This window comes from Lepisosteus platostomus, chromosome 3 (genome assembly GCF_059453375.1).
Source record: "Lepisosteus platostomus isolate fLepPlt1 chromosome 3, fLepPlt1.hap1, whole genome shotgun sequence".
NCBI classification, from domain to species: domain Eukaryota; kingdom Metazoa; phylum Chordata; class Actinopteri; order Semionotiformes; family Lepisosteidae; genus Lepisosteus; species Lepisosteus platostomus.
Window position 1 is genome coordinate 2,331,980 of NC_142613.1, and position 27,756 is coordinate 2,359,735.

Genomic DNA, 27,756 nt, shown 5'->3' on the forward strand with positions numbered 1-27,756 from the left:
CAAATGGAACTACCCTTTTCATCTGAAAGACCGGTGGCATCTTCTGCTGCACAGCTCCCCCTCCTGCCACAGGGGGGAGCTGTTCTGGAACTTGTGCATTAGAGGAAAAAGACCGTGAAGGACAGTGTCCTCTACTGGTCCACAGCAGACAGGAGCTCTGTGATTGGATCATTCTCTTTTTCCCCTTGAGGGCCGCTCTTGAGCTGCTCTTGAGTCTGACAGCCACCAGGGGGCACTATGACTTTTTCACTACATTGCTTTTGCCCGGACTACTGGCCCTTCTTCTGCTTGAAGCCTGCGGGTGCCTGGTATCGCAGGTAGGGGGCACTGTGGGACCAGGGGACCTCATGATCACAGCCAAAATGATTATTTACTACCTTAGCCAGGACCTATTTTTTTAATCTCTGACCTTAACTCTAAACCTAACCCTAACACCACACCTAAGCATTAGTCCTAAATATTTTCCGAGTAATTTGTTTTCTTAAAAAAAGTTATTTTAAAAGTTGACCTCCCAACTCTGGGAAAGCTATACAGCTGGGGATGGTATATGATAAACAAGATTCTTATTTTTATGTGCTGTCAAATACGAATCCTCCCATAAATAATGCAAGATTTGGGATTTCCGTGCCTGGACAGTGGAGCACTAAAAGGAAGTGACTCTCCTAGCCACGAGTGAGAAGAGACACTGCCGCTTTGCTGGAAATTGGAAATAAACATGTTTATTTAATAAGCGCGGCATTAAGACGACCACTGTGGTGACAGGAGGTCCTGAGACATTTGGAGTGGGCTGCAGGTTCTGGGAATAGCCCAGCACATTAAACACGGAGGTCGGGGGGGTGGGATTTTAACTGCGCACTCTCACTTCCCCGCGCATGACACCAGCCTGGCTGCACAATGCTTCTAGCGCCCCCCTCTGCCCCCGCAGCGCCACTGCAGCTCTCTCCCCGGGCTCATACTGCACGAGTGGGGGGGGGCGGATCTCCGGCCAGCGCTGTCACTCCCTCTGCCGGTCCCCAGCGCGCCCCTCCCGTGGGAGTCCGGCCGGACAGCGGGGAGCAGGGGGGAGCGGAGCACGCGGAGGACTGGCGGGGACAGGCAGCAGAAGGGGGGTGCCCGCCCGCCAGCGTGGCGAGGGGCTGGGCACATGCCAGCCCTGCTGCTAGCTCGGGGGGCTCTGGAGAAACCCACTGGGCCCAGTTAACAGGCACTGGAGCTGCTCACTTAGCCTACAGCCGAGCTGGTCCACGTGACACAGCTCTGCTGCTGCCGGCTCTCCGACTGTGGAATTGCTAACCTGCAGGATCGGTACAGGAGCTGAGGAGGCGGCTGTAAGGAGGGGCTGGGAGGGACTGGACTCGCCGGTTGAGTAGCCCAGCCTTCATTTTCACAAGGTTTTCACCAGGTTTCTGCGCCTGTGCACCTGCTGTGAGCGGGCGCCCGGATTCGTTCCGGGTTCGAAGGTTTAAGATGACCCCACGCGGCCCCCTCCGCTCTGGTGACCCTGTTGGCGTCAACGGGTGCGTGCGCTGACCGGAGGGCCAGCCGCTGACCGCTGGGTCTGCCCTCTGACGCAACAAGCTCACACGAGCAGGAGTGACCGCAGGCTGTGCAGCAGCAGCAAACTCAGGGCATCACTGATATTTCAGAGCTGAGGCTGAAGTGCAGGTAATGCTTTAGATTTGAGGTTGCAAGTGACATTTCCGAATATTTTGTCATTGAAATATATTAATGAAGTGCTCATTGCATGACATAAATATCCTGATAACCATTCTTTACTGTAGATTAATGGCATGCTAGCAACAAAACCCTCATCCAGACCATAACCTGAGCTCTAGCCCTGACCCTGACTCTGGAGCTATTTGCAGAAGCTAGCTTGTTGCATCTATACATCTTTGTAATGTATTAACAGCTGACTTGTTAAACATTAAGAAAGTGGAGTTTCGCAACAGCTGAACTGAAGTGTGGCCCAGTTCTTGATACTGAAAGGTTTCTGTAAAAACACAGATTCTCACCTTTTCTCAGTTTTTCTTCAGTGAATGAATGATTTCTGGGAGAAGCTTGGAAAGGATTGGAAGAAAGTGTTCAGCGAGACTAATAAACAGTACATATTTCATGTGCAGCCATTGTACCTTAAGTTGAATGGACAGGCAGCAAGAGGACCTGCTGCACTGCCCCCATGCTTAGACACCAGTGTCTGAAGTGTGTGATCAGACACCTCTGTTCTGCGGTGCAGATGGTCGTGAATCTAAGGATTACAGATTAATGAGCAGTACTGCACTGCCCTCCAGCCTCTCTGTGCATGGTACTTCCAGTCTTGTGAGTGGCGCTGTAACTGTCCATGTGTGTGCGTTATCTGAGCGTGTGCGAGCAGAATAATCAGGGTGTCACCTCGCCTCCACCCAGCACATCTCTGCACCACGAGCCCTGCCAGTGGAGCCCTGCCTGTGCGCCGCCTGGCTTTCCAAACAAGCTTCCAGCCGCCTGGACAAAACTCCAGTTTTTTACCACTCAGCTTTGTTGTTGCTGTCGTGTTGACAACAGAGTTTATAAACACCCCTGCCTGCAAGGATGCAGTTTTTAATGATTGTACAGAGAGGGCAAACAGACTCCCATTGCATATTAGTTTGATCCATTCCGGGGTTTACTGGGAGCTGCAGCTTCCTGTGCTGAAGACCGAACCAGGCGCCAGAGATTCTGAGTGAACTTGCACAGGGAGACTCGTGCAGATACAACACTGATAGTGAGAAAGACACCTTAGAGAGGGAGGAAGGCCCAAGCCAGGTGAAGTCCATTTTTTAGTTGTATAAGAATTTGTTTGCCAGAGAGCAATTACTGTAGCCTCTGTTTACCCTTAAACAAAAGTAATTTACCTCATTTCACCGATTGATGATCAGTAAACAGGGTTGCAAGTGAGTGTCACAGTTGAGAGATGAAATGGTGTTAATTGTAGTGGGGCCAATTATAAATAATTTCTCTGTCTGGGATCAGTTTATCCCAAGTGACACACGTTTATACCCATCCGTGCAGTTGGGTATTTTCCTGGAGCAATCTCAGTGTGGTGGCTCACTCAACAGCAGTATCTCACCTGGAATTCAAACCCACAACCTTCCAGAGATTAGAGACTTGATCCCTACGCAGTGCACAGTACATCAGGGTACAATCAGTGCTGGTGCAGGTTAAAGGCTGGCCCAGCGGTAGGAGAGTACAGGAGAGGACAGACGTTCCACTGGCCTGTGTGCTGGGCTGTCGTCGGGCCTGCCCGGCCCGTTTCCTCTCTTCCAAGTACCTGCAGAAAGAGGAAGCAGCAAGCGATGAGGAGAGCTGAGGACCGGAAGAGCAGAGAAACAGAACTGTGCATCTTTTTCAAACAGGAAGCTACACAGGGCAGGACCGTGAGAGCAGGGGGAGAGGGAGAGAGCAGACATGCCACCACGCATCAGCATAAGCAATGAGCCCCTGTCCACCGGCAGTACCCACAAAACTGGGTCTGCCTCTGGAGTCGGGGGCACGCCAGCTTCACTGTGAAAAGCTTTTCTCCATATCTGAGATCTGAGATCACCATCCTGGGGCTGTGTGTGCAGTGACTGTGTCGATCTCTGCACAGTGCTGTAGGCTGCCAGCACCGGTGCACCTGACACCTGTGTGTCAGTGTGTCAGAGGATCTTTCTGAGAGGATCAGTGTCAGAGTGTCACTGTTGTAGTACTGGTGTCGTTAGGTCGGTGTAACAGTGTGTCTGTTGTTGTACCGGTGTTGTGAGGTCAGTGTTTCAGTGTGTCTGTTGTCGTCCCCCTGTAGCTGTGTGCTGTTGTGGTGCCGGTGTTGTCGTCCCCCTGTAGCTGTGTGCTGTTGTGGTGCCGGTGTTGTTGTCCCCCTGTAGCTGTGTGCTGGTGTGGTGCCGGTGTTGTCGTCCCCCTGTAGCTGTGTGCTGTTGTGGTGCCGGTGTTGTCGTCCCCCTGTAGCTGTGTGCTGGTGTGGTGCCGGTGTTGTCGTCCCCCTGTAGCTGTGTGCTGTTGTGGTGCCGGTGTTGTCGTCCCCCTGTAGCTGTGTGCTGGTGTGTGAATGAAGAGCTGCAGTGGAGGAGCTCATTCTGTACTTGAGGGCAGGGCCACTTCCTGGACACTTCTCCTTCTGTCACTCTGTCGCTCTGTTGCTCTCTCTCTCTGTCACACCACACCCAGCCTCACTCTTCAGGCTGCCGGTCCCTGATCCACACGCTGTTCATCTTCATCCGGTGAGTCTGACGTTTCGCCACTTTTCTCTTTTATTTAAAGTTTAGTGTAAATAATTTTAGCAAAAACCCTCACAACATTTAGTCCTAGGAGTTTCGGTAAAGAGAGAGTGGGGTACTGTACAGTAACAATGTGATACAGCACAGGGACAGAGTGACACAGCACAGTGACAGAATGATACAGCACAGGGACAGAGTGATACAGCACAGGGACAGAGTGATACAGCACAGTGACAGAATGATACAGCACAGGGACAGAGTGACACAGCACAGGGACAGAGTGACACAGCACAGGGACAGAGTGATACAGCACAGTGACAGAATGATACAGCACAGGGACAGAGTGACAGCACAGGGACAGAGTGACACAGCACAGTGACAGAATGATACAGCACAGGGACAGAGTGATACAGCACTGTTAAATGCTCTTACAGTAGGGACAGAGTGACACAGCACAGTGACAGAATGATACAGCACAGGGACAGAGTGACAGCACAGGGACAGAATGATACAGCACAGGGACAGAGTGATACAGCACTGTTAAATGCTCTTACAATAGGGACAGAGTGACAGAGCACAGTGACAGAATGATACAGCACAGGGACAGAGTGACACAGCACACTAACGTGCTCTTACAGTACTGGGAAAGAGTGATACAGCAGTGACAGTGCGGTATAGTATAGGAACAGAGTGACACACCATAGTAACAGTTTGATACAGGACAGTGACAGTGTGACATAGTACAGGGACAGAGCGATACAGGACAGTGACGGTGTGATATAGTACAGGGACAGAGTGATACAGGACATAGACAGTGTGATATAGTACAGGGACAGAGCGATACAGGACAGTGATGGTGTGATATAGTACAGGGACAGAGCGATACAGGACAGTGATGGTGTGATATAGTACAGGGACAGAGCGATACAGGACAGTGATGGTGTGATACAGTACAGGGTGGCACTCAACCAGCTGTGCGCCCTTGCTTGGGGAATCCTAGTCGCAGTCAGCTAGTGACATGACCTGGGCTCGAACCCGTGACCATTGCACTCATCCTGTGTTTTGGTGGGTGACTGGCTGAGCCACTCGTGAGGCCGCAGGACCATGGGAAGTTATGCTAAAACCGTGGTAGTGAGACCTCCGTCCGTTCGGAATATCGTGGGCAGTTCTAGTCAGCGGTACAAAGCAGGTGTTGCTGTTCAGTCCACAGAAGGGCAACCGGAAACTCCTGGGATCAAAGGAATGTCCTACACAGGCTCAGGTGTCCCGAAAGGCCTCCCCCCACTTGCTTTTCTTGACCAAAGTCTCTTCCTTGATGCTTTAGCGTGTCTTTCTATCGAGGCCACGGCGCCTGACGTCTGTCCCTTATCCCAAGACCCCTTCCTCCCTGCTCTGCGTCTCTCCTCGCTCACGGTCGCTTCCACACCTGCTCCTCTCCGGAATCATCCCGGCCAGCGGCTTCCTCGGCTCTCGCAGTTCTGCAGCGTCGTTCTGCGCGTCACCTGGGTGTAGTAAACGTCGGGGGAGGCTGCTGTGCTGCCCTCCTGAATCTCAGGAGTGTTTCCCGCGGTGTGGGATCAGTTGAGCAGTAGAGGCTGGGCGAAGGGGCCTGGTCACGCGCCATGGGATCAGCGCGAGAGCTGCAGGCAGGCTGATGACAGGAGGCCCCCGAGCAGGGCGTCGCTGGGGACAGAAAGTGAAAGCCCTGGACTGCGGTCTGCCCACATTCCTTGACAGCGAGGGCGCTCACAGGGGTGGAGCACTTCCTCCTGCGCGGCGCGGCGCATCGCGGTATGTGAGCTCTCGGCGTGTCGGCCCGCGAGGAATGCTGCCCTGCCACTCTGCCCGGGCGCAGCAGGAGCGAGTCTCCCGCCTGCGGGTGTTTCCAACAGGACGCGGACGTGGCAGACAGGCAGACCTTGTGGCGTCCATCTTCCGATACCGAGCCCTGGAGCCAAGCTCAAGCAGTGACAGGAAAGTAGGAGACAGGTGCGCGTCATGAGGAAACTAAAATACTAAAAGGTCGGAGCGCCCTCTGGAGGAGGGATGAGGACCGTGACAAAAAGGACCTGGTTTTAAAATTCTCCCTGTTGGTCCAGGGGTTAGGAGCCGGTGGTCCAGGTCCAACATCCAGTCAGGGAAGAGGGAAAGCTTTGTTTCGCCAGATGGGTTAGAGGCACCTGAAGGACCCCTCTTGTTAATGAGCAGACCTGGCAGGTGCCTCGTGAGGGAGCAGCTGCTGCAGGCTCAGAGGCTGGTCCCTGTTGTTCGTTCGTTCAGAGGTGACGTCACCGAAACGCGATGAGGCCCAGAGGCGAAGGAAGCAGAGCAAAGTGCGGGGAGTGGCTTTGCCTGCAGCCCCTCTGCTCTGTGGCTGCTCCCTAGGAACCCCTGTTTCCAGACCGCTGTGTTAGCGGCCGCTGCTGAGTGGTCTTTGACCTTTTCTCTAGTGGAAGAAATCGGCGCACGAAGAGTTAAGGCGAACCTGCCTGGGGCTGAGAGACGGGAGCGGGGCTCCCTGGGGAGGGGGGGGAGGAGGGAGGGGTTGGCGCTAGCGGGGACGTGGAGGGGGGGAGGGGGTGACATGTCGTGGCCGGTCACCTACCTGGCCTGCCAGGAGCAGGGCGAACCTGTGAGAGCAGAGAGCTGTCCTCCGCAGAGCCAGAGAGCAGGGCAGGAGCACAGCGAGGGGGGGGGGGCGGCCAGGAGCGTCGCCGAGCTGCCACCCGGGGGGCACAGAGGGGGGCTGAGCTCGGCTGACACGCTCGCGCCTGGGGGGAGGCCACACGCGCCCACTGCAGCGCTGCGTGTGTGTGGAGCCCCGGCGAGCGCACACACACACACACACACCAGCGTTCCTGCTCAGGCTCACACAGGCATGCAGCCGCCCAGGAATGCACACACACACACATGCGCGCGCGCACACACTCACACACACGCCGTCACAGCCACGCGCTCCCTCCGACAGGAGCACACACCGGGACACCTGCGGGGCCGGCCGGGACAAGGCCAGGAAGAGTGCCGGGCCGGAGCGCGGGAGAGGGAGGGAGAGAGGGCAGCCCCACTCAGTCGCGAGTGTGGAAGGAGGCAGCAGGCTGGAGGGAGCGCTCCGGAGCGGCGGAGCCGGCGGGGGGCGTCGCAGGGACAGTGGGAAGGAGGGAGCGGCGAGGTGCTCCACTGGCGTGAGGAGCAAGCGGCAGGAGAGAGAGAGAGAGAGAGGAGCAGGGGAGGCGTGGTGTCTGAAGGATGGTGGGATTCTTGGCTTTTATCCGGGATTTCAGCTGCAGCTGCCACTTCCTCTGGGTCCTGCTACGCAAGCTTTCCTCTTCCCGGTAAATACGTGACCTCACTTCCTCTCTGGGTCTCGGGGTGTATTGGTAGTTGGGGGGGGGCAGGACTTTCTAACCAGCTGAACTGTGTCTGGCAGAAAAGCACGTTAACCTGAGGCTGCAGCTCCGGCTACAAGGCTGCCGACTGAGGGAAACATCCCGATTTCTGGTGTTTTCCTGTGATTTTTGCTGTCATAAAGGCCTTAGCAGCAAACTTACTAGATGCTGAGAAGAGCTACATCACAATGAGTAAATGTTGTGGCTTCTGCTGTGTTTTTCATCACAGCACCTGCAGGACAAAACTTCTTCGAGACCTTCTGTATCCTCCGTAGTCAGTGAAGCTGCATTTAGAATGCATTTAGAAGGTCAATTTGAACCCAGGTAAATGTGCTCAATGTGAAAGCAGGTGCCCCCGAGTCTGCCCGTGCCACTAACCTAGCATTGTGGGATTGAGCCTGGGCCGTGCAGCTAGCCTAGCATTGTGGGATTGAGCCTGGGCCGTGCAGCTAGCCTAGCATTGTGGGATTGAGCCTGGGCCGTGCAGCTAGCCTAGCATTGTGGGATTGAGCCTGGGCTGTGCAGCTAGCCTAGCATTGTGGGATTGAGCCTGGGCCGTGCAGCTAGCCTAGCATTGTGGGATTGAGCCTGGGCCGTGCCACTGGGGTTCTCAAAGAGCGGTGTGTGATCAGTGTGGGGAACAGTCGTGTCGATGCCCAGGCCCCAGGCTCCAGCAGGCTTGCAGTGGCATTAGGCAGAGACGTGCCCTTCTCCAGTCGGTGCCGAGCCTTGTCCCGCCTCTCCAGAGTGAGCCACGTTGCCACAGATGATCGTCTCGGTGGCCTGGTGGTCTCTCAGAATGTTCTGTGAGAGGATGTGAACCGTACCGAAGGCTCACTGGAGCTCCAGAACCCCAATCCCAGTGGACTCGTTTCAACACGCAGGCACGTTTCATCTTGCTCCGAGTGGACGGGCCTGCAGTGGCCACCAGACTCTGTGTCAGTTTGATCAACAGAATAAGGACCCTTATTATTGTATGCTTGTTTAGAATAACCGTGACCCGCCGCTCCACCATACCTCGCAGTGCGTGCAGGTGTGGGGGTGCCCGAGGTGTCTGAGCCTGGCGGGAGAGACAGGGCAGGCCTGGCGCAGTGTGGTCCAGGCAGGGCACAGTCTCACCGTCTCCCGAGGTGCTGGCCTCCCGGTTTCCGAAGGCAGAACGTTTCGCACGGCGCAAATATAGCAACGCAGACAGCGGAGGTCTGGAGGTTCTGTGGCGGCTGTCAGGCAGGGGGTCAGCGCTGGCAGCAAGCAGGCTGAGGGTTCGAGTCCCAGGACAGACAGTGTTGAGGAGCCCACTTCTGAATTACTACAGTAAAACTCCCAGCTTCATGCTTAGATGTTTGGGGTGGGGGCTGCAGGCGAGAGGGCAGGGGGTGCTCTGTGGAGTCTAGGTGTTGGGGCTGGGCTCGGGGCGAGAGGGCAGGGGGTGCTCTGTGGAGTCTAGGGTGGGGGCTGGGCTCGGGGCGAGAGGGCAGGGGGTGCTCTGTGGAGTCTAGGGTGGGGGCTGGGCTCGGGGCGAGAGGGCAGGGGGTGCTCTGTGGAGTCTAGGGTGGGGGCTGGGCTCCAGGCGAGAGGGCAGGGGGTGCTCTGTGGAGTCTAGGGTGGGGGCTGGGCTCGGGGCGAGAGGGCAGGGGGTGCTCTGTGGAGTCTAGGTGTTGGGGCTGGGCTCGGGGCGAGAGGGCAGGGGGTGCTCTGTGGAGTCTAGGGTGGGGGCTGGGCTCGGGGCGAGAGGGCAGGGGGTGCTCTGTGGAGTCTAGGTGTTGGGGCTGGGCTCGGGGCGAGAGGGCAGGGGGTGCTCTGTGGAGTCTAGGGTGGGGGCTGGGCTCGGGGCGAGAGGGCAGGGGGTGCTCTGTGGAGTCTAGGGTGGGGGCTGGGGTCCGGGCGAGAGGGCAGGGGGTGCTCTGTGGAGTCTAGGTGTTGGGGCTGGGCTCGGGGCGAGAGGGCAGGGGGTGCTCTGTGGAGTCTAGGGTGGGGGCTGGGCTCGGGGCGAGAGGGCAGGGGGTGCTCTGTGGAGTCTAGGTGTTGGGGCTGGGCTCGGGGCGAGAGGGCAGGGGGTGCTCTGTGGAGTCTAGGGTGGGGGCTGGGCTCGGGGCGAGAGGGCAGGGGGTGCTCTGTGGAGTCTAGGGTGGGGGCTGGGGTCCGGGCGAGAGGGCAGGGGGTGCTCTGTGGAGTCTAGGGTGGGGGCTGGGGTCCGGGCGAGAGGGCAGGAGGTGCTCTGTGGAGTCTAGGGTGGGGGCTGGGGTCCGGGCCAGAGGGTGGAGTCCTGCGGTTCGGCTGCGCTCTCGGGAGATCTTATCTGCGCTCTGCGTCAGCAGAGGTTTCGACGCCTCCTGTTGTAGCGCTTTTATCGGCTTCCTGCCGGCCCCCACCTTCCTCCCCCGCCACTGCGGCCTCAGTGCTGAGCGGCTCCGTAGGGCGCGGAGCTGCTCCCTCGCACGGCCGCGGACACGGGTTCGACAGGGGCGACAGTGGCATCTACCCGGAGGTCGTGGGACAGGAAAAAAAAAACGTTTTGGAAACCAAAAGTTCCCAATCTGCTCAGAGGGAGACGGAGGGAGAACGCCTGGCAGAGCGAGCCGGTGTGGGCTCACGGGAGCGTCCCAGATCCCCCTCGCGGGCTTGCGGAAGAGGGGGGCTCTTCCCGGAGCCCCGGGCAGGGCAGGGCGGAGGGCTGGGCGCCGACGGGCCCGGAGACTCGTCACCGCGCGACGCAGGAGGCCAGGGGAGACTGTTCGCGCCATCTGGCTGGTTTGGCACCGGCGGCGCCTTGATGGGCAGCTCCGGTGTCCGCGGGGGGCTGGGCCTGCCTGGGGATTGTGGGCAGCAGCGTGGTGCAGGACCGAGGGCTCTCGACTGCCTCACTGAGAGGAGGCCGGAGCGCCAGGGCCCTAGTCCAGCCCAGACTGCTGGCGCTCGGTGAACGGAGAACATGGTTTCCTGTTTGTGTTTGTGTTTCCTGATTATTTATCATCAGGATCAACATTCAGCTGCTTCCCTAACCTCCTCACCTGCACCCAGTCTGCTCTCTGACTGGTGAGGGGAATTAGGGTTGACACCACAGACACAGGCTCTTGTGTGTGTCGTGACTAGTCAAGAATGACTCATTAGTCAAAACGATAATGACAAAAACATTTCAGAGGTGTCCAGCAGACTGTATAGCTTATTTTAACGGAAACATACATAAACAGAGTGATCGATGTTCAGTATAGGTTAGGTGGATTAAGTACAGTATGTGAATATATCAGAATGTCAGTGAGTGTGACTTTGTCACTGCTGTGTAGGAAACTTTGTGGGAGTGTGCTTAAAACCAAGAGCAGTAGGTACTTCTTTACACAAAGGGTAGTGGGAGTCTGGAACAAGTTGCCCAGTCATGTTGTTGACGCGGACACTCTGGTTTCTTTGAAAAAACAGCTGGCCTCAGCTCAATTAACTAACGCCTACCGAAGGGGCAAGATGGGCCCTCTGCGTTTGTGACTGCTCTCCTGTTCTTGCGTACGGAGCCTGACTGTTTCCGTCCCGCGGTGAGGTCGCGTGTGGGCTGTGAGGTGAGCGCGCCGAGCTGGGTGTAAGAAGCTCTCGGGGGAACCTGTCGGACCAGTGCGGACTGCATTCCTGGGCGCATGGCCGGAGAGGGGGAGAAAGCGGGAAGGCCGAGGAGGAAGCCGTGGAGACGGAGGGCGGTGAAAGCAGGGGCAGAGGCGGGGCGTTGCCTCCAGGGGGCGCAGGACGCGAGAGTGAGAGTGGGGGGGGTGAGAGGGGGGGGGGGGAGCGTTGCCACAGCCTGCGTTCCTGACCGCATTGTTTTCCGAACAGTTCCGCCGACTGTGTGCTGGACAGAAAGGAATTGCGCTGTGCTTCCCTCCTCCTTGCCTGCTCTCCTGCAGTGAGGTGTACACTGGTGTGCCCAGTCCTGCCCTGCACTGCTCTGCCCTGTGGACTGACCTACACTGGACTGATCTGTCCTACACTATATTGTGCTGTACTGTCCTGCTGTAGACTGCACTGGACTGACCTGTCCTGCTCTGTATTGTACTGTCCTGTCCTACACTATACTGTACTTTTCTGTCCTCCACTGTTGTATCCTGTCCTGCACTATACTGTATTCCCATGTCCTACGCTGTACTGTCCTGTCTGCTCATGTACCATGCTATACTCTTATTCTTTACTGTGCTGTGCTATACACTGTACCGCAGTCTGTTTTGCTGCGCAGTACTGGGGACACTGTGATGAGGAGTGTGCTGTCCCTCCCTCAACGAGACCACACCAGAGCTGGTCTGCTCTCGGGGACGGCTCTCTCTCCCTCCCCTGACCCCTGCCTTCCTTTCCAGCCTGGACTTGTCTCTGCCTTCTTTCCAAGTTTGCAAGATCGGGTTTAAATATTTCATTGGCTTGGCGGGTTGAACAAGTATTGCCGGCGATGCCCCTATCTGTGTCTCTCCCTCTTTTCGCTTTCTGTTTCTGAGTCCCTCTGCCAGTCTATCCTTCTCTCTGCTCTGTCAGGCTGTGCCAGAAGAAGGAGTGTCTTAATTATGTAACAGTACTGCAGGGAGGAGAAGTCAATTTAGGATTTCTATTTCTTTTTTTTAATCTTTCCATCAGGCACTGTTGTGGATGTGGGGTAAAGAGGAGAGAGCGGAGAGAGAATCTTTGTGTATAGTGTGTAGCATGAGCCTGTGCATGTGTGTGATTTTTACTATGGTGGTCTTTCAGATTAAAATGAGAATTCCCAAAGACATTGGAAGTTGTTTATTTTTCCCAGAGCAGTTCGCGGTTCAGTTGTGCACATATCCATCTGGATGGGCATCTGCATCAGGCCATGCTTGATGCACAAAGACTAACATATCCCGTACCATCTTATAACCATCTCTTTGTGCCAGTCACTGTGGAAGCTCAGTGCTGTGATATGCCATTGATCTCTGTCAAGACCACTCGTGTTAATATGCCAGCGCTCTGTCTGTCGCTCTGGGTATTTTTTTTATTTATTTCTACAGTAGTCACTCCCTTTTTTATCCCACTGAGCCCACAGTCGCCGAGGAATTTCGGTAACCACGGCAACCGCTGCTCTGTACTCCATCAGCTGGTCTCCACGGCAACAGCCTCTCCTCCACTCCCACACCGGTTTCCATAGTGACACAGGACCGCCCCCCCCTCGGGTCTGTCGCTAGGCAACCTCCTCCCCCTCTCGCTCTCGGAGTATTTCTTTCCCCAGATAAAGGCAGTATGGCGGGAGAAAGGGAGAGTAAGCCAGAAGTGCTTGAGAATAAATAATACATCTCTGAAAAGGGCTGAACACGCGAAGGAGGGGAAGGAGGGCTTTCTTTTATTATTGATGAGTCCTGCTTATTCCGCCAGGCGTGGGCCTGCTCCCTGTGCCTGACTCAGAGCAGAGGATGAAGTCTTCTTTCAGTCCTCAGCTGGGCTCCCCCTGGTCCTTTGTGAGCGGAGCCAGTGTGCCTGCACACGTCCCCCCTCCGGCCCCCTCGCAGGCCCAGGCCTCCTCTCCCAGCCCGCGTGTCGGGGTGTGTGCGTGGCCGGCCGGCTTCATGCTGCTCGAATCTGGTGGAGAGGCCACGGTCACTGCGGACAGCCACCGCTGTGTGCTGCATTGTTGTGACTGATTGACTGACAGCGGGAGAGGGGGCGCTGGCTCCTGGGACACTGCGCGGTGACCCCAGGGCCACGCCCTCGGAGAGCCCACGCACAGGAGCCTCACGCGCTGAGTGCTCAAGCGGCGCTTATGTTCCGCCAGGTGTGTGAGTGTGTGTGCGTGTGATTAGGAGCATGCATGTGGAGAGGTGTGTGTACATGTGTGTGCAAGTGTGTATGCACGCAGGTGTGCGTCTGTGTGTGAGTACACATGCACGTGTGAGTGTGCGCGGGTCTGTTTGCACGTGTGTGCGAGTGTGTGTACGTCTGTGTGTGTGAGTGTGTGAGTACACCTGTGTGTCTGCGCGTATGTACGAGTGTGTGACTGCACCAGAGCGCGCGTGTGTGTGTGTGCATGCGTGTGGAGAGGTGTTTGTGCATGTGTGTGTGTGTGTGTGAGTGTGTGCGCATGTGTTTGCGTGCGTGTCCGAGTGTGTGTGTGCGTGTCCCTGCCTGCGCTGCCCTCGAGGCTCGCCTGACTGTTGGGCCTGGGGTCTGGGATCAGCTGCAGAAAGCTGTTGTGGATCAATAATGCAGGGGTGCCTGGGAGGCAGAGGGGGCCCTGGGGATGAGGGGGGGGTGTCAGGCTACGGTGGGGGGGAGACAGCTCATTCATCTCTCCCCTAGTGCTGGGGGGTACAGTCACAGACATCGGCGGGGGGACAAACTTTGAGAACGAGGTCTGTTCCCAGTCTCAGGAGGACGTCTCCACTGTGTGAAGAGCCCTTCGGTTGCTGAAAATGGTGCTGATTAAAATCTGCTAAAATGAGTAACCGGGACTCGCAGCTTGTACCACACAGTCAGCACTAAGGACATCAGAAAGGTTACAGATGAGAGGAGCTATTTCCACGTCAAACCCATTCGATAGTCAGCAGTTAAGTGGTTCAACGGTCTAATTCGTCTGTTTCTTGAATGTCAGCCACATGGCTGGGTGGCTTGTTCCAGACTCCCGCAACCCTTTGTGTATGGAAGTGACTTTTTTAAATGCGCTTTCCACTTGTGTTCTCTGGTACGTCGACAGAGCAGATCAGAGTGTGCGTACAGTATGTGGTCACTCAGCCTGTCCTGTGTCAGGGTCTGCTTCTCCTTCTTGTCTCTGACCCTGCTGTGATACTGTCAGTGAGCACTGTCATTCGAGTGTGTGCCAGTGCCCACGGACAAAACACACTGACCGAGCACCTGACCAGGGTCAGAACCAACAAGAACAAGCAGCCACAGAAACTAGGCAACATAAACAACCTGGCTGCCCGGAGAGGACAGGCTCAGTGACCACAGCCTGGCCAGAGAAACTGGACACAGACAGACCTGGCTGCCCAGAGAGGACAGGCTCAGTGCCCACAGCCTGGACATAGACACTGGACACAGACAGACCTGGCTGTCCAGAGAGGACAGGCTCAGTGACCACAGCCTGGACATAGACACTGGACACAGACAGGCCTGGCTGTCCAGAGAGGACAGGCTTAGTGACCACAGCCTGGACATAGACACTGGACACATACAGACCTGGCTGTCCAGAGAGGACAGGCTCAGTGACCACAGCCTGGACATAGACACTGGACACAGACAGACCTGGCTGTCTAGAGAGGACAGGCTCAGTGACCACAGCCTGGACATAGAAACTGGACACAGACAGACCTGGCTGTCTAGAGAGGACAGGCTCAGTGACCACAGCCTGGACATAGACACTGGACACAGACAGACCTGGCTGTCCAGAGAGGACAGGCTCAGTGACCACAGCCTGGCCAGAGAAACTGGACACAGGCAGACCTGCCTGTCCGAAGAGGCCAGGAGAGAGTAGCAGAGGCAGAGATGCTCTTTTTGCTGTACAGCGAGAAATACACTGGGGCTGGACAAACATTCCTCCCTAAAGCAACAGACCTAATCTGAGATTCCCCACACCCGCCAGAGTCAGAACAGGTCCCCGTCCCTCTGGAGAGGAGACTCAGCAGAGCTGCAGCCCAGCGTGCGATCTCCGGTCCCAGCCGAGGGGGACAGAGACAGCCTGTCGAGTCATAATATTATTCTAAAAGTAGTAAATGTTGTGCTCATATCTATTGCTTTGGCAACACTGTAATTCATCTGTCATGCCAAGAAAGCTCCTTGCATTTGAATTGTTCCAGGAGAGAAGTGCTGTGACTTCAGCTAATGTGCATTTAGCTTCTTCAGAGATGAAGCTACTGTGCCAGCACACTGCCTACCAGTGTCACAGAAACGACTGCGCTGGCTTGGCGATTGTGAGGGATCTCCTGGACTGTTCAGAGGCTGTTGTCTCCAGGACTCCTTCATCTCAGTTTGTGTCTATTGTTATTGTAGTTTTGAAGTGGAAAGTCTGGTTCTTTAATTTTCTCATTGAAGTCAGCAGCATCCGTGCCCACAGGGAGAGCACACGAGAGAGAGAGAGAGAGAGCCTTGTGCTGCTGATGTAGGAAGAGGGAGAGAGTACAGTAGCTCTTTGTGCCTCTGTCACAGTGAGAGCAGGAGAGAGAGGAAGGGCGGAGGAGGAGGAGGAGGAGTACACTGGTCATCAGTGCTGTCACACACCCTGCAGGTCCAGCTCTCTGACGCGGGTCTGAGAGCCGTGTGCACTGGCTGACTCATGCCCTGCGACCGCTCAGAGTGATCAAGCTAGCGGTGTTGGAGCACCCCGTGCCCCGTCGCCTGCAGATGAGCACAGGACCCTCGCAGCGCTCCCCTCGACACTTCAGAGCCCCGAGTTGTGCATCGCAAGGCCCCGCTACTAGTGCTTGTGTCTGCTCAGTGGTGTCTCTTTCTGTCAGATTGACTGTGTTTAATGTTGGTTGATGGTTCAGAAGTTGTTGAAGTTTCAGGAAACGATGATGGCTGTTGGGGGTTCACATAGTGACAGTAGTTGGGGTTCAGGTAGTGACAGTTGTTGGGGTTCAGCCAGTGATGACAGTAGTTGGGGTTCAGGCAGTGACAGTTGTTGGGGTTCAGGCAGTGATGACAGTAGGTGTGGGTTCAGGCAGTGACAGTTGTTGGGGTTCAGACAGCGATGCTGGTGAGTGGGGGGGGGTTGTGTTTTTCATTGCTGGTGTGACAGGTATGATTATCAGTGTAAAAGGAGTGTCTGTACTGGGGCTAGCCCACCCCTGCTTTTGAAAATACATCTTTCATACAACAGTGTAATTATTCTCAGCATTTAAACTAATGTAAAGCCAGCAATTTATTTACAGCAAGGCCAGGAACCTCTTAATAACCATTGGCAACAACTCCAAGACGTCAAAATAATGATGATAATGTATGATGCAGCTGTTCCTTAGGCGCGTGAGCAGCTCAGTCTCCATGGTAACCAGATGTATTATTGTACCGTCACGTGCGCGATGCGAAAGAGGGGGGCAGCCTTCGCGAGGCATTGTGGGAAACGTAGTTTTTCCACTTTAACAGCGCCACACTGCGCTGTCAGTTATTCTTCGTATTTTTGCGGTTAGGATTACATGCATATCCTTTAAAAACACCACGGGTTGATTTATGTGTTATACTCGGGCGCGATTGCTTTCGTAGGACTGGAATCGGTACAGATTTGCAACAGAGATGAAGATGTCACTCAGACCTTTGAGCAAATTCCCATTTGCACAACGATGCGGCGCTTTTTCCTTTTTTTTTTCTTAAAGAGGTTCCTAACAGCAAATGATACCGATACGTGGCGGAAATTATTCCACCACACGCGCCGGCTCCTGGGGTGACCTTGTTGCGTGTTGTGCTTAATTGGAGTAACTTTCACTTCACTGCCATCGCAGTTCAGTTAGAAAACGAGAGGACCCTTGAACGGCAGGCTTACGCGCGTCTGTAAAACCAAACACCGCAGCAGCCGAGACCAGAATCAAAGCAGACGCCGAGAACATCAGGAGCACTTCCAGCGTTCCCAGAAGTCCGCGTCCGAGCCCGTGCGGCCGGCGTGGAGCGAGCGAGCGAGCGAGCGCGCGGGCGTCGAGTCGCGGCTCCCGCGCGCTCCTGCCGGGGCGGCTCGCGCGCGGCGCGGCGCGCAAGGGGTTAAGGCGAGTGGGCTCGCGACTGTGTGTTGTGTTGCCGTGACTGCCGTGTCACACGGGCTCGAGCAGCCCGGAGACGGGGGGGGGGAATCAAACCGCCGCGCTGGTGTGGATCCGCGAGACCGGGAGAGCGCGAGGAGGAGGAGACGGGCTCTCCGCCGTTCCGTCGTCACGGAGAGAGTCAAGAGACACGGATTGTTATTATTATTATTATTACAAGGAAATAAAAAACAGACACTCACTGAAATAATCATCTACTGAAACAAGCAGCCAAAACAGGGAGGCAGAATGTGGTGTATTAACTGCGCGTCTGACAAGACTCCGGCAATCCTCCATAACAAGCTGGTATACTGGTAAGACAGTGTTTTCGTTTTTGTTGTTGTTGTTGTAAGGTAGAGTAAGTGCTTTATTCCCTAAACCTACACGTCCCTCTCCGCTCCTCTCTCCCTCTTCTCCACCTTTCTGCTCTGCCACGTCTGTCCTTTCCCTCTCCGTGTTTTCTGGCGATGGTTTTCTCCCAAAGTCTGCGGCTGAAACTTGTGGACCAACTGGGGGGTCTGGTTTGGTCGTCTTGCGCTGCCGAGAGGAGCCCCCGTTTGTACTTCTCCCCCTCCACCTCCCCAAGCATGATCTTTTTAAACCCTGGCCAGTTCACCACAGCACAGGGGAGGAGTGTGCCGCGATGTTAACGACAAGCGCCCTTTCGGTACAAGTAGAAGCTTTTCTGGCGCTCCGGCGCTTCAGAAGACGGTAGAATAAGGACTGGTGGGTGGGAAGGGGGGGATAACACGACATCTCAAATAACGCGCGCACACACGCCGCGAACACGCAGGAACTGCGCTGGTGTCACTTCGTGTTAGGCTGAGGGAAGACGCCTACGGTACTGGCGCAGAAAACACGCGGGGAGGCTCTGCATACAGTACGTACAGTACAGCAGCAGTGTGGTCGGGGGGTGGCCGCTCGCCTTGCCCTGCTGGCCGGTGATTTCTGGGCGCAGGCTGGCGCTTCTGCGCGTCGGTGTCCGTCAGGCTCGGTTTCTGACCACGATTAGCCGAGGTGGTAGTACAGTAGCAGCAGCAGCAGCCGTTGTAAGTCGTGCAGGTTGTGTGTATCTTGCCTGCCTGTAAACAAAGGCACCTGCTGGCCTTGTGGTGTCTTTCAGCATCAACCCCCCCCCCTCTTGGGGACCTCGTGACTCTCACTCAGGGCACCAGCCCGTTTTGGCCGCGGCTTTTCCGAAATGGAACCTTTTTCCCAGTCTTCCGAGACTCCTCCGTGCTTCCAGCCCTGCTGACTAACCCTCTCCGCTTCCCTGAGCTGCCAAGCCAGGGGTGACCCTCCTGCCTGTGATTGGACCCGGCTGAGCTGCCTAGGAGCACGACTCTTCAGTTCCAGGAGGAGCTGCTTAAGAGTGACCGTGTTAACTTCACATCCTGGCTTTTGGCAGTGTCTCTAGAAGCTGTTCCCTCTGAAGAGCCGGTAATGATATATAATTACATGCCATTCGGATTGTTAGCTTGTGTGCCATCCCAGTTTTGCACATGTATACATACGAATGCTCCCATGCACCTCTGCATGGCCCGTGGCAGGAGGACACGTTGTGGAGCCCGCTGGTGAAGCTGGGTGCCGCTGGGAAGCGGACGTGCGTCCGAGTTCTTCAGGGTTGTTGTCAGTGTAAAAAGAAAACCATAAGGAATCAGACTGAGTGGGCTGCTCGGTGTGATTGCTTTGTTGCGGTGCGCAAGTGTGGGAGAGAGAGAGAGACTCCTAGTTCTCCTCAAACCTGCGGTGGCTGAAGAGCCTGAGACTGTGACATCAGAGACATCTGGGCTCCGCTAATTAACTCCGCTAATTCAGTCTGGTACCTGAGGAGGCTGTGCCAGAAGACGAGACTGTGTGAATTCTAAGGACTGTAGGTGGCCGCCCCCTTGCGGGGACAAAGACTTTGTTCTGTGCCCTTTTACTCTGTGTGCGTCTGCGTACCTGCATTATTCATCAAGAGCCCCGTCACTGGCGCAGGGGTTCGGGGAGTTCGATTTGCTCCTGGACAAGGCTCGCCGGGTTTCCAAAGGCCTGTGTCAAACGTTGCGGGGAAGTCAATGAAGCTTGAAGCAAGGAGGGATAAGACAAAGACAAAGTGTAATCCTTGTTTTCCTCTTGTTATGACCGGAATCCAGCCTTTTAGGAATTAGTCTTGAGTTCGTGGAAGTGGGCGGCGATGGGCTGGCGTCCCATCCAGGGTTACCCGGCCTGGTGCCTGTTGCTCGCCGGGACGGGCTCGGTGCCGTACCGGAGAAAGTGGACAGGAAATGGATGGATGGGTGGATAGAAGAAGTGGGACAGGTTTTGCGCTGAAGGAAAACAGCCTGGAAAATCTCCTCATAATTGTCATTTCCTGAGCCCACAGCCTAATTTGTTGTGCAGCTTTGGCAGGAGTGATATAATAGTTGGGAGGGGGGTGAGAGCAATTAAGAGAAATGACAGATGGAAGATGAAGAAAGCTGCCTGGACGGCGTCTTGCGTCCGTTTCCTTTATCAGAAGCACGAGTGGGAGAACGGCTTGCTGGGTCCACCTGTGGCTTTTCCCCTGAAAGAGTCGCAGGGTGGGGTTCGGGTCGAACCTCGGCGGCTTTTGGTTCCGGACCGCGGCGACCGGAAAAGCGATCGGAAAGCGGCACCGCAGGAGGTCCCCCTCGCCCGCGCGAGCCCCGGACGCGGGCGCTCGTGGTCGAGCACGCCCCCGTGTTGCCGCTGTCCCCCGAGGGTGCCCTGCGGCCCGCCGATCCGTCCTGTTGCGGGCGGGGAGGCCCCGAGGGCCCGAGGGACAGGCCCGGCCGGAATGCGTGCTGCTCGTGTCAGGGGCCCCGACAGGCCTGGGGCTGTCGCCACCTTTAAACCTTTCTCACACCTCTGCCTGTAGTCGGGAAGGCCACGAGACTGGCTGTTGCCTCGAACTGTCGATCTCTCTTCAGGGGCAAATCGCAGGTGAGGCACTGCTGTCGTACCCCTGAGCAAGGCGCTATCTCAGTACCACAGGCGCAGCAGTACCCAGACTGCTCCAGGGCTCTGAATGGGTGTCAGTGGGAGTAAACTCGGAATGAAGTGTCAGTCAAATACGTAGGTAGTAACGAGACCTGGGTTTTCGACCTTATGAGCAAAAGAAGGCTCGTGTAACACACCGAGCCACTGGACCGTCTTTTATTCCTGCTATTAAGCACTGGGCTTATTCCCTGTATCGGTTTAGATCGGTTTGAGGTCCCAAAAATTGAAATTGCAGCAAGCTGAGCAGTGCCACCCAAATCAGGATGCTAATCTAATTGTTAATGATTTTCATTCGACAACGTTTGATGTGTTTTTTTTTCCCCAAATTAAGTATCATACAATAAGGCCTATTCTGTTCTAACAGCCAGGCTGTGTGCACAGCTGTCCCGGGACGCTTCCTGTCAGGCCAGTGCTTCACATCAATATTCTTCCCCCAGACGCTTCCTGTCAGTCCACTGTGAGGAGTCTGTTTCCAGGCTGTTTGTACCAGAGCAGGACTGAGAGCAGCCCTGGCAGGAGCACGTTTCAATTGATACAGAACAGGCGCCTGGGGCGCACATTAACCGGCGAACCCAGTCAGCCATCCCTCAGAGCCCTGGGGCCACATCTGAACGGGAGAAAACTAGCCATGTGTGCCACTGCATCTCTCAGAATGAATACTGCAGCAACGTCTGAAACACAGCAGGACGTCCCTGAATTTATGAATTACGATTTAACCCATGTACTTGGAGAGCCTGTCTGATGGCCTTACAGCTCAGAGTTGAGTAAAAGAGTCTCTTGAAATACGAGCTTGTCTTGCCAAATTGGTAGAGGACACTGCGAACCCAGACTAGTTAAGGAATCCCAGATTCTCCCATCTGGCCCTGACTAACATAGCATCAGCAGTGCTAGAGTGCGGTTTGTTAACTTTTTTTACACGCTGTACAGAGCCTGAATTCCTTTCTCCCTCATTGTCTGGTGTCACTGTTTTCAGTACCGATTTACACAGGAAACAGTTGTTGTAAACAGCAGCCAGGAGTAATTTATGTTTCCAAAAACACAAAATGCTGGATTTCCTCCACAGATTCTGTGCCAAAAACCCCCCTTGTGCTTTTTTCACCCTTGTAGTTGTTTTCTTTTTTATTTCAACTCTGAGCAAAATTAGAACTGTCCTTTTTCCGAAGGAGCCCCCGGGAGGTTGCCTAGACTGTGGCATGGTTGCAGCTGGCCCCCAGTCTCACTCTGCCGACCTGGAGCCAGGCCCCTGTCTGTCGCGGGGGTCCGGCTTGGGGCCCCTTGTTTGTGGGAGGGTTTGATGAAAGTGCCATGACTTGCAGAAAGGAACAGAAAGCTCTGCCCGGCTCCGTCACAAACCCCTATGAGCCCGTTTCTCCGGCGCTCCAGTATTCCTGAAGAGGCCTTCGCCGGCAGAGGAATGGGCTTTCCCAAGGTGATGATCTGGTTCCTGGGCTTCCCGATTCCTCCTGGCCAGGGTGGCGAAGGAGCAGTGTCCGCCCGGAAATGTCACGGAAAGACACGCAGACACACTGGCAGCATGTGTGGTTTTCATGACAGTACAGCAGGAGAATAGGAGAATACAGCAGGACTACAAGAGGCAGTCCTCAGTCAGTATGGCTAGAGTGACACGTTCTATAGAAAGCATGACTTTGTTTTTAAAGTATTGCCACCGGTGTCCCTTGCAGTTCCAACATAAAAAGGCGGTGATCACTGTAACCTCTGTATCTCTCGGTTCAAGTTCAGTGCAAAATGGAGTCCTTTAATCCTTAGGGGGACTTCAATGTGTGACCCCTCGCTTACAGAGAGCTGCGGGGCGCAGAAACGCAGTCACAGACAGTCGCAGAAGAGGATCCTAGGTTTCATTTTAATTACATCTATAAAAATCAGACAGTAAAAGTCAAGTACAGCGCCAGCTGACCTCCGTTCTCCACACCAATTCTATTATAGATGCCCCTTTTGTTTTCCCTAATTGACTTGTCTGTTCGCGAGTGCTAAAATGAGATTGCAGTGCACTGCCAACTTATCTCGGGAGAGTAATTTTTCTTAAAAGGCAGCTGGAGACACGCAGCGAAGTGAAGGCGCTCTGATTAAAGAGGCTGTCGGTCGTGTTTTAAATTCATGGCTCTGATGCCTGCACTGTGGGACAAAGCCTGGGAGATAAAAAAAAAAAAGTGGGATCCTGCTTTCGAATGTTTTTTCGGGGAACAGTTTATGTCTCGGGGTTCTGGTTCTGGGGTTCTGCGTGGGGCTGACCACTCCCCAGAATCTTGTCTGAACCCCTTGTCGTTCTACAGTGTCACAAAACCAGCTAGTGGCTGCTGGTGAGGCATTAACTTTTAATAGTTTCTCCATCTTTCCATGTGGGATCTCTGCCTCTCTTATGTAACTGTGGTTGAAATGCTGAGATCATTCAGCCTTAAAGGGAACAGTTGTTAGCAGTCACGATACAGAAATGCTTTGGAAAAGCATTTTTTCCGGTGTCTTATTACTTAAATTTAAGGACGTAAAATGTAATACATTATGCATAGGAATGAAGCAAGCTGTTCCTACAGGAGTAATAGCTTAGAGGGGATTAGTAAGGCTTTGAGCTTCCAGCATGAGGTCCCAGAATCTGAGCTGGGCCTAATGTCTGCCTCTTCAGTGTATTACAATGTGTTACATTTTATGTTCTAGCACTGGTCCCGAAGAGCCACGGGACCTTCTGATATTCATCTGAACCAGCTTCCAATTGGCTTTTGTAGTCCAATTCTGTAGTGACTGTCTCTAGAAGACACCTATAGTATCAACCAAAATGACTGTGGCTCTCGTAACCGGGGCTTAGAGAACTTGCTAGAACGGACTAGCGTGCCCGGTAGAGGTCTCTTTACCTACAGACTCCACTCTCAGGAAGCTTATTGTGATGTACCTCAGTAAACGTATGATAATCTGAGACAGATCACAGTGAAAACATGGGAAACATGTTAAAATACAATACTCCTGTCTTCCAATGTCCCTCCCTGTATTGGGAGACTGTTGTAAAGCAAAGTAAACAGTATATGGACGAGGAAAGAAATGTTTTAGTAAACTGTAGTATTATTGTGTGCTCCTTGGGAGAGGCCTGACTGTGTCACACGCGAGCCCTGCTCTGCCCTTCCACGGGTGATTATACCAAGCGCTCTTGACTTCCCCTGCAGTGTTTGTGTCTGTTTTGTACAAGAATAACCAGCTCAGGAGTTTTGAAGATTGCAGCGGTCAGAACGAGTCTGTCCCGAGGTCAGACCAGCACGCTCTGTGTACGGAGTCAGAGTGTGTCGGGACTGAGTTGCGTGGGGCTGTGTGTGTGTGTGCGCGCGTGTGCGAACAGTATACAGTACATATACTGTATCACGGCCTCCCCCTGGTGTGACCTGACTAATCAGCTGCTGCCCGTCCTTCCTCCTGGCCTCTTAGTGCTGCTGTCAGATTCAGTCTGGACCAGTTATCGGAACAGGCAGTTCACGCACAGATAAACAATCAATGAGCTCCCCCTGGGCCACACAGCCAGACTACGGAGCTCCCAGGGCCGGAAGCGCAGACTTCTGGCTGCTTTGTAAAAGAAAAAAATGTTGTTGTTGTTGTTGTTGTTGCTTTTCCAGTTAAACATGGAAATGGTTTGGACTTTCGGCTGGGCCTTTCTTGGAAGTGGAAAGCACGATTTGCACTGGAGCATATAGTTTCAGAAGCTGTTCTGCGCTCTTCTGTGCAAACACGGAGCTTCAAGATGGCTCAGAGCTAATACACAGCAACTGTTCAGATTGGCACGGTAGCACCAGGATTAAAATCTGTAGCTCCCAGAATGTAAAACTCGGGTGTTACATTGACGCTACTGAAGCACTTTGTTCACCTTGGCTGTGGGAGAGCTGTTTCTCTGCTCAAGCGCAGTTAAAGCGCTTTTACATGAGCTTAAACTTTTTTTCCAAGTAAACACTGAAGGTCGGCGATGCTTTCTGCCTCCCGTTTGTGTAATGTCGTAGTCAACGTGTTTTACAGCAGGAGTGAGAGGGAAGATCTAGGTGCAAGAAGCCGAACTGGCAGTCGAGCAATATGTGTGAGATTTGCTTTTTTTGGCACGGTTGACCTTTTCAAGTTGCACATGAAAAGTCTGGTTATTCTGTGCAGTAAATAAAATTCAGAATGACGAGGCTCGTCATGAGTGAGTGTCCGCTTGTCTTGTTAGGGTCCTGTTGCTCTGGTGTGGCTCTTTTCCACTTGTGTTAATTAAACAGCATTTTCCCTGGGACTCAGATAACAAGGCTGTGTGTGTCCAGACTTTTACTGATATTTAATTAACACTCGTTCAATTAATCACACTACATTATCAAGCGTGTTGCATCCTGCAGCACTTGTTTGAAAGCTGCTGGGTGAAATATCAAAGACGCATGACCCAGATCTGCGGAAATTAAGCCTGCCTGGGCTTGGCCTTCATGTCCTGTGTAGAGCACTGTGTTCGGTAACGGCGCACGGTTCAGATACTGAAAATAACGGCCTGACAGGTTTGTGTCTGAAGTGTCATGGCTGCCAGTGCTTTGTTCTGGGCCTAAGTACAGGACTTGTACGCGGGCCTGGAGCCTGTGTAGGGCTTCTATACATGTGCCTGTGTTCACTTAAGTGCTTGGGCAAACTGCTTTACACATACAAGCTTTGGAGCCTCAGCGTGTGGGTCCTGTGTTGTGGACAGATCTTCTGCAGATATTGAACATTCGGTATCTGGCTTGTGGGGACGCAAAACCCTTTCTGACATGGATGGACAGGCTTATCTGAGGATCGGGGATTACCGCAAAATAAATCCTGAATAGTAAACGTTTTTTTTTTTCCTGTATCCTTTTGAAAACAATACAAAAATGTATAATGTGTGAAGGGGTTTGTAAGAAGACTGGGGGTAGGGATGTTCTCCAGCTATAGAAGTGTATCTGTCTTTCATGCTCATCTTTTTTGAGCTGGCGTGTCCGCGTTTCTGTTACCGCGAGCAGTCGTGCCATAGTTGCCGTCTGCTGTACAGTAGCTGCGCTTCGCTCTGCTGTATTATCTACACCCCAAGCGTCTGTGTCTCCCTTCCCTTTTCGTCTTCTCCCTGTCACATTCCTTTCCCCTCCCTGCCTCCCTCGCTTCAGCTGAGCCCGGACTCAGGAAATCGCAGCTGCGTGGTGATGAGAGCCCTAGGAAGAGAGACGAGAGGCAGGAGAGGGAGTGAGGGCGAGAGGGGAGAGACTGGGACTGGGGAGATTTGACAGAGAGGCAGTCTGACTGCTTTGAAAAAGTTTCTGTCACTTTTTTCTTGACTGATCTTTCTTGCTGTCTTTTTTTTTTTGTGGTGGGAATTAATTTGCCACTCTGCCTAGCTGGAGTTCTGCAAGAAACGTCAAGGCCTGCACCCTCATCTCTCACTCCTACGTACTGCAGGTTCTCTCCTCCTCTTCCTTCCCTGAAAGCAGACAGCTATGCCTGAGCTGTGCTCTCTTTGTGGCACAACTTCCAGCCGTAACAGAAAATATCCAGATCGGTCTCTTTGAAGAGCCAAAAAATAAATAAAACCAGTTTAAAGTTCATTCTCAAACTGCTGACCACACTGCTCATAGACCTCCAGCGGGGATTGTCATGGCAAGGCCAGGATATTAGAACCCTGAGTAATGTTCCTTAATAACTGCGAGACGTGGTGGCAGATGGACTGAGTGGGGCTATGTCCCTGAGGTGTAGCCTTGATAAATAGCAAGATATGTTTTTAAAATGTTTTTTTTTATTTAAATACCGCTTATTTCATCTTTCCCTCGTATTGCAGGATATGTAGCTTTTGGAAAATTTCGGTTTCCTTAGAAAATATTTGTTGTTGTAGTGCTTGAGGTTAGTGGAAAGTCCGTAGGGATAGTGCAGAACCTCCCAGAGAGATTAATACAGGTGAAATGTGTTGTTGCCAGGCTGGCGTTACTCATCGTTATCTCTGGAAGCGACAGGGAGAGGGACACAAGCAGACTGCTGCATCTCCATACGGTATCCCTTCCCTGTGCCGCTTGTGGCACGGGCCTTGAGCCCGCAGCAGCCCTGAAGCAGGCAGGGAGGGGCTGAGAGCGAGGAAGGGAGGGAGGGGACAGAGGGGCTCGAGGGAGGAAGAGAGAGAGGGGGAGAGCAGTGGGCAGGAGTGCCTGTCTTTGCTCTTTCATTTCGTTTTGGTTTAAATTATTGAGGGAAAGGGGGGGAAAAAAAAAGAAAGAAAGAGAGAGCCTGGGCGAGATGGACACGTCGGTAATTTCTCTGGCTGCGGGTGCTGCTGTTTCCTCGAGGGGAATGAAGAGGCTGAGAGAGAAAACGGAGAGTGCAGGGAGGATTAAGTAAACGAGAGTGACAAAAAGGCGGCGTACCCAGGAGGGGCAGATTCTGTCACTGTCTGTTGTCGCTGTGTGGGGTGATCTGTTTTGTTTTTCTGGGAGAGACTTAGTGGAGCTGTTGCCACTGAATTTGTTTGTAGTTACCAGCTCCCCGCTGTGAATAGATGTGTTCTGCCTCCTCCCAGGGAGCAGGGAGAGAGAGCGGACGGCTGTGTTGTTTCTGAGTGCTGGTGTGTGTGTTTTTCCTGTGCCACTGCCGCTGTTGGGGCTGCTGTCCCAAACTCCGGACTTTGGCTTCTGAGAGGCTTCCCCTGGCCATCCCAGGGACATGTGACCTGAGCACACAGACAGGCAGGAGGGCCGGGCAGGGCCGGGCAGGGCAGGGCAGGTGTGTGTGTGTCAGTATGTCTGTGGCAGACCGTGTGTGACGGGCTGTTCTTCCGACTCTGCGCTGTACCCTGCCTCGCCATGTGGACGTCTAGGAGATGCAGACTACCTCGGAGGGCACGACTGTACATGTGAGTGAGAGACCAACAGGAAAGGGCAGAGGGAGGGAGAGGGGGAGGTGATACTCAGAGGGAATGGGTTTTGAAAAGTCTGTCTCTCTGAGCTAACTGTGTGCGTACCGGAAGTGATTTACAGGAATGTGGTAAATACAAACTGAGGAAGCACAAAGTTGTTCACCGATTACGTAAAGTCCATGAGTTTTGGACCCTTTTGCAATGCTGAAAATTAACCTCAAAAACAGACGCTCTGCAAGAGCTCGATTGGTTGCCTGGCTTCTATCTGATTTTCCGTGACTGCTTTCATCTTTTTTTTGTCAATCTGACCAAAAGGCTTGTAACGGCGCTACAGGCCTTTTTCCAGGAGGTGCTTTCCAGCTGACTGACGCCCTGGGAGCTGCAGCGAACTGTTGCTCTTGAGGCTCACTGTTCCCGGTGTTTATTTTTGACTGATGATTCACTGGCCTCCGGATCTGTTAAAGAAAGCCTGTCGGGCTCTCGGCTGTCCTCTCTCAGATTGCTGTAGCCGAACCAGCTCAATTCTGACCAAAAATGTGTTGTTATCCAGCTTAAATGAAATGGTATTCATGTGTGTTTTGGTC

The 27,756-nt window shown here is 53.9% G+C and overlaps 1 protein-coding gene across 4 annotated transcripts in view; it reads left to right on the forward strand.

The window, feature by feature from the left end:
• The window catches only part of iqsec2a (IQ motif and Sec7 domain ArfGEF 2a), a 92,836-nt gene that overhangs the window by 45,457 nt on the left and 19,623 nt on the right, over positions 1-27,756 (forward strand). The window contains exon 1 of one of the 4 annotated variants that reach the window (XM_088623803.1): positions 6,981-7,561. The exons of 1 other annotated variant lie outside the window; for it this stretch is intronic. In XM_088623803.1, coding sequence (XP_088479929.1) covers positions 7,476-7,561 — 86 coding nt within the window. In that variant the 5' untranslated portion in view covers positions 6,981-7,475. Of the gene's footprint in view, positions 1-6,980; positions 7,562-16,645; positions 17,628-23,958; positions 27,170-27,756 lie in introns of those variants that run through there. 2 more of the 4 variants (XM_088623805.1, XM_088623806.1) reach the window with 2 other exon arrangements.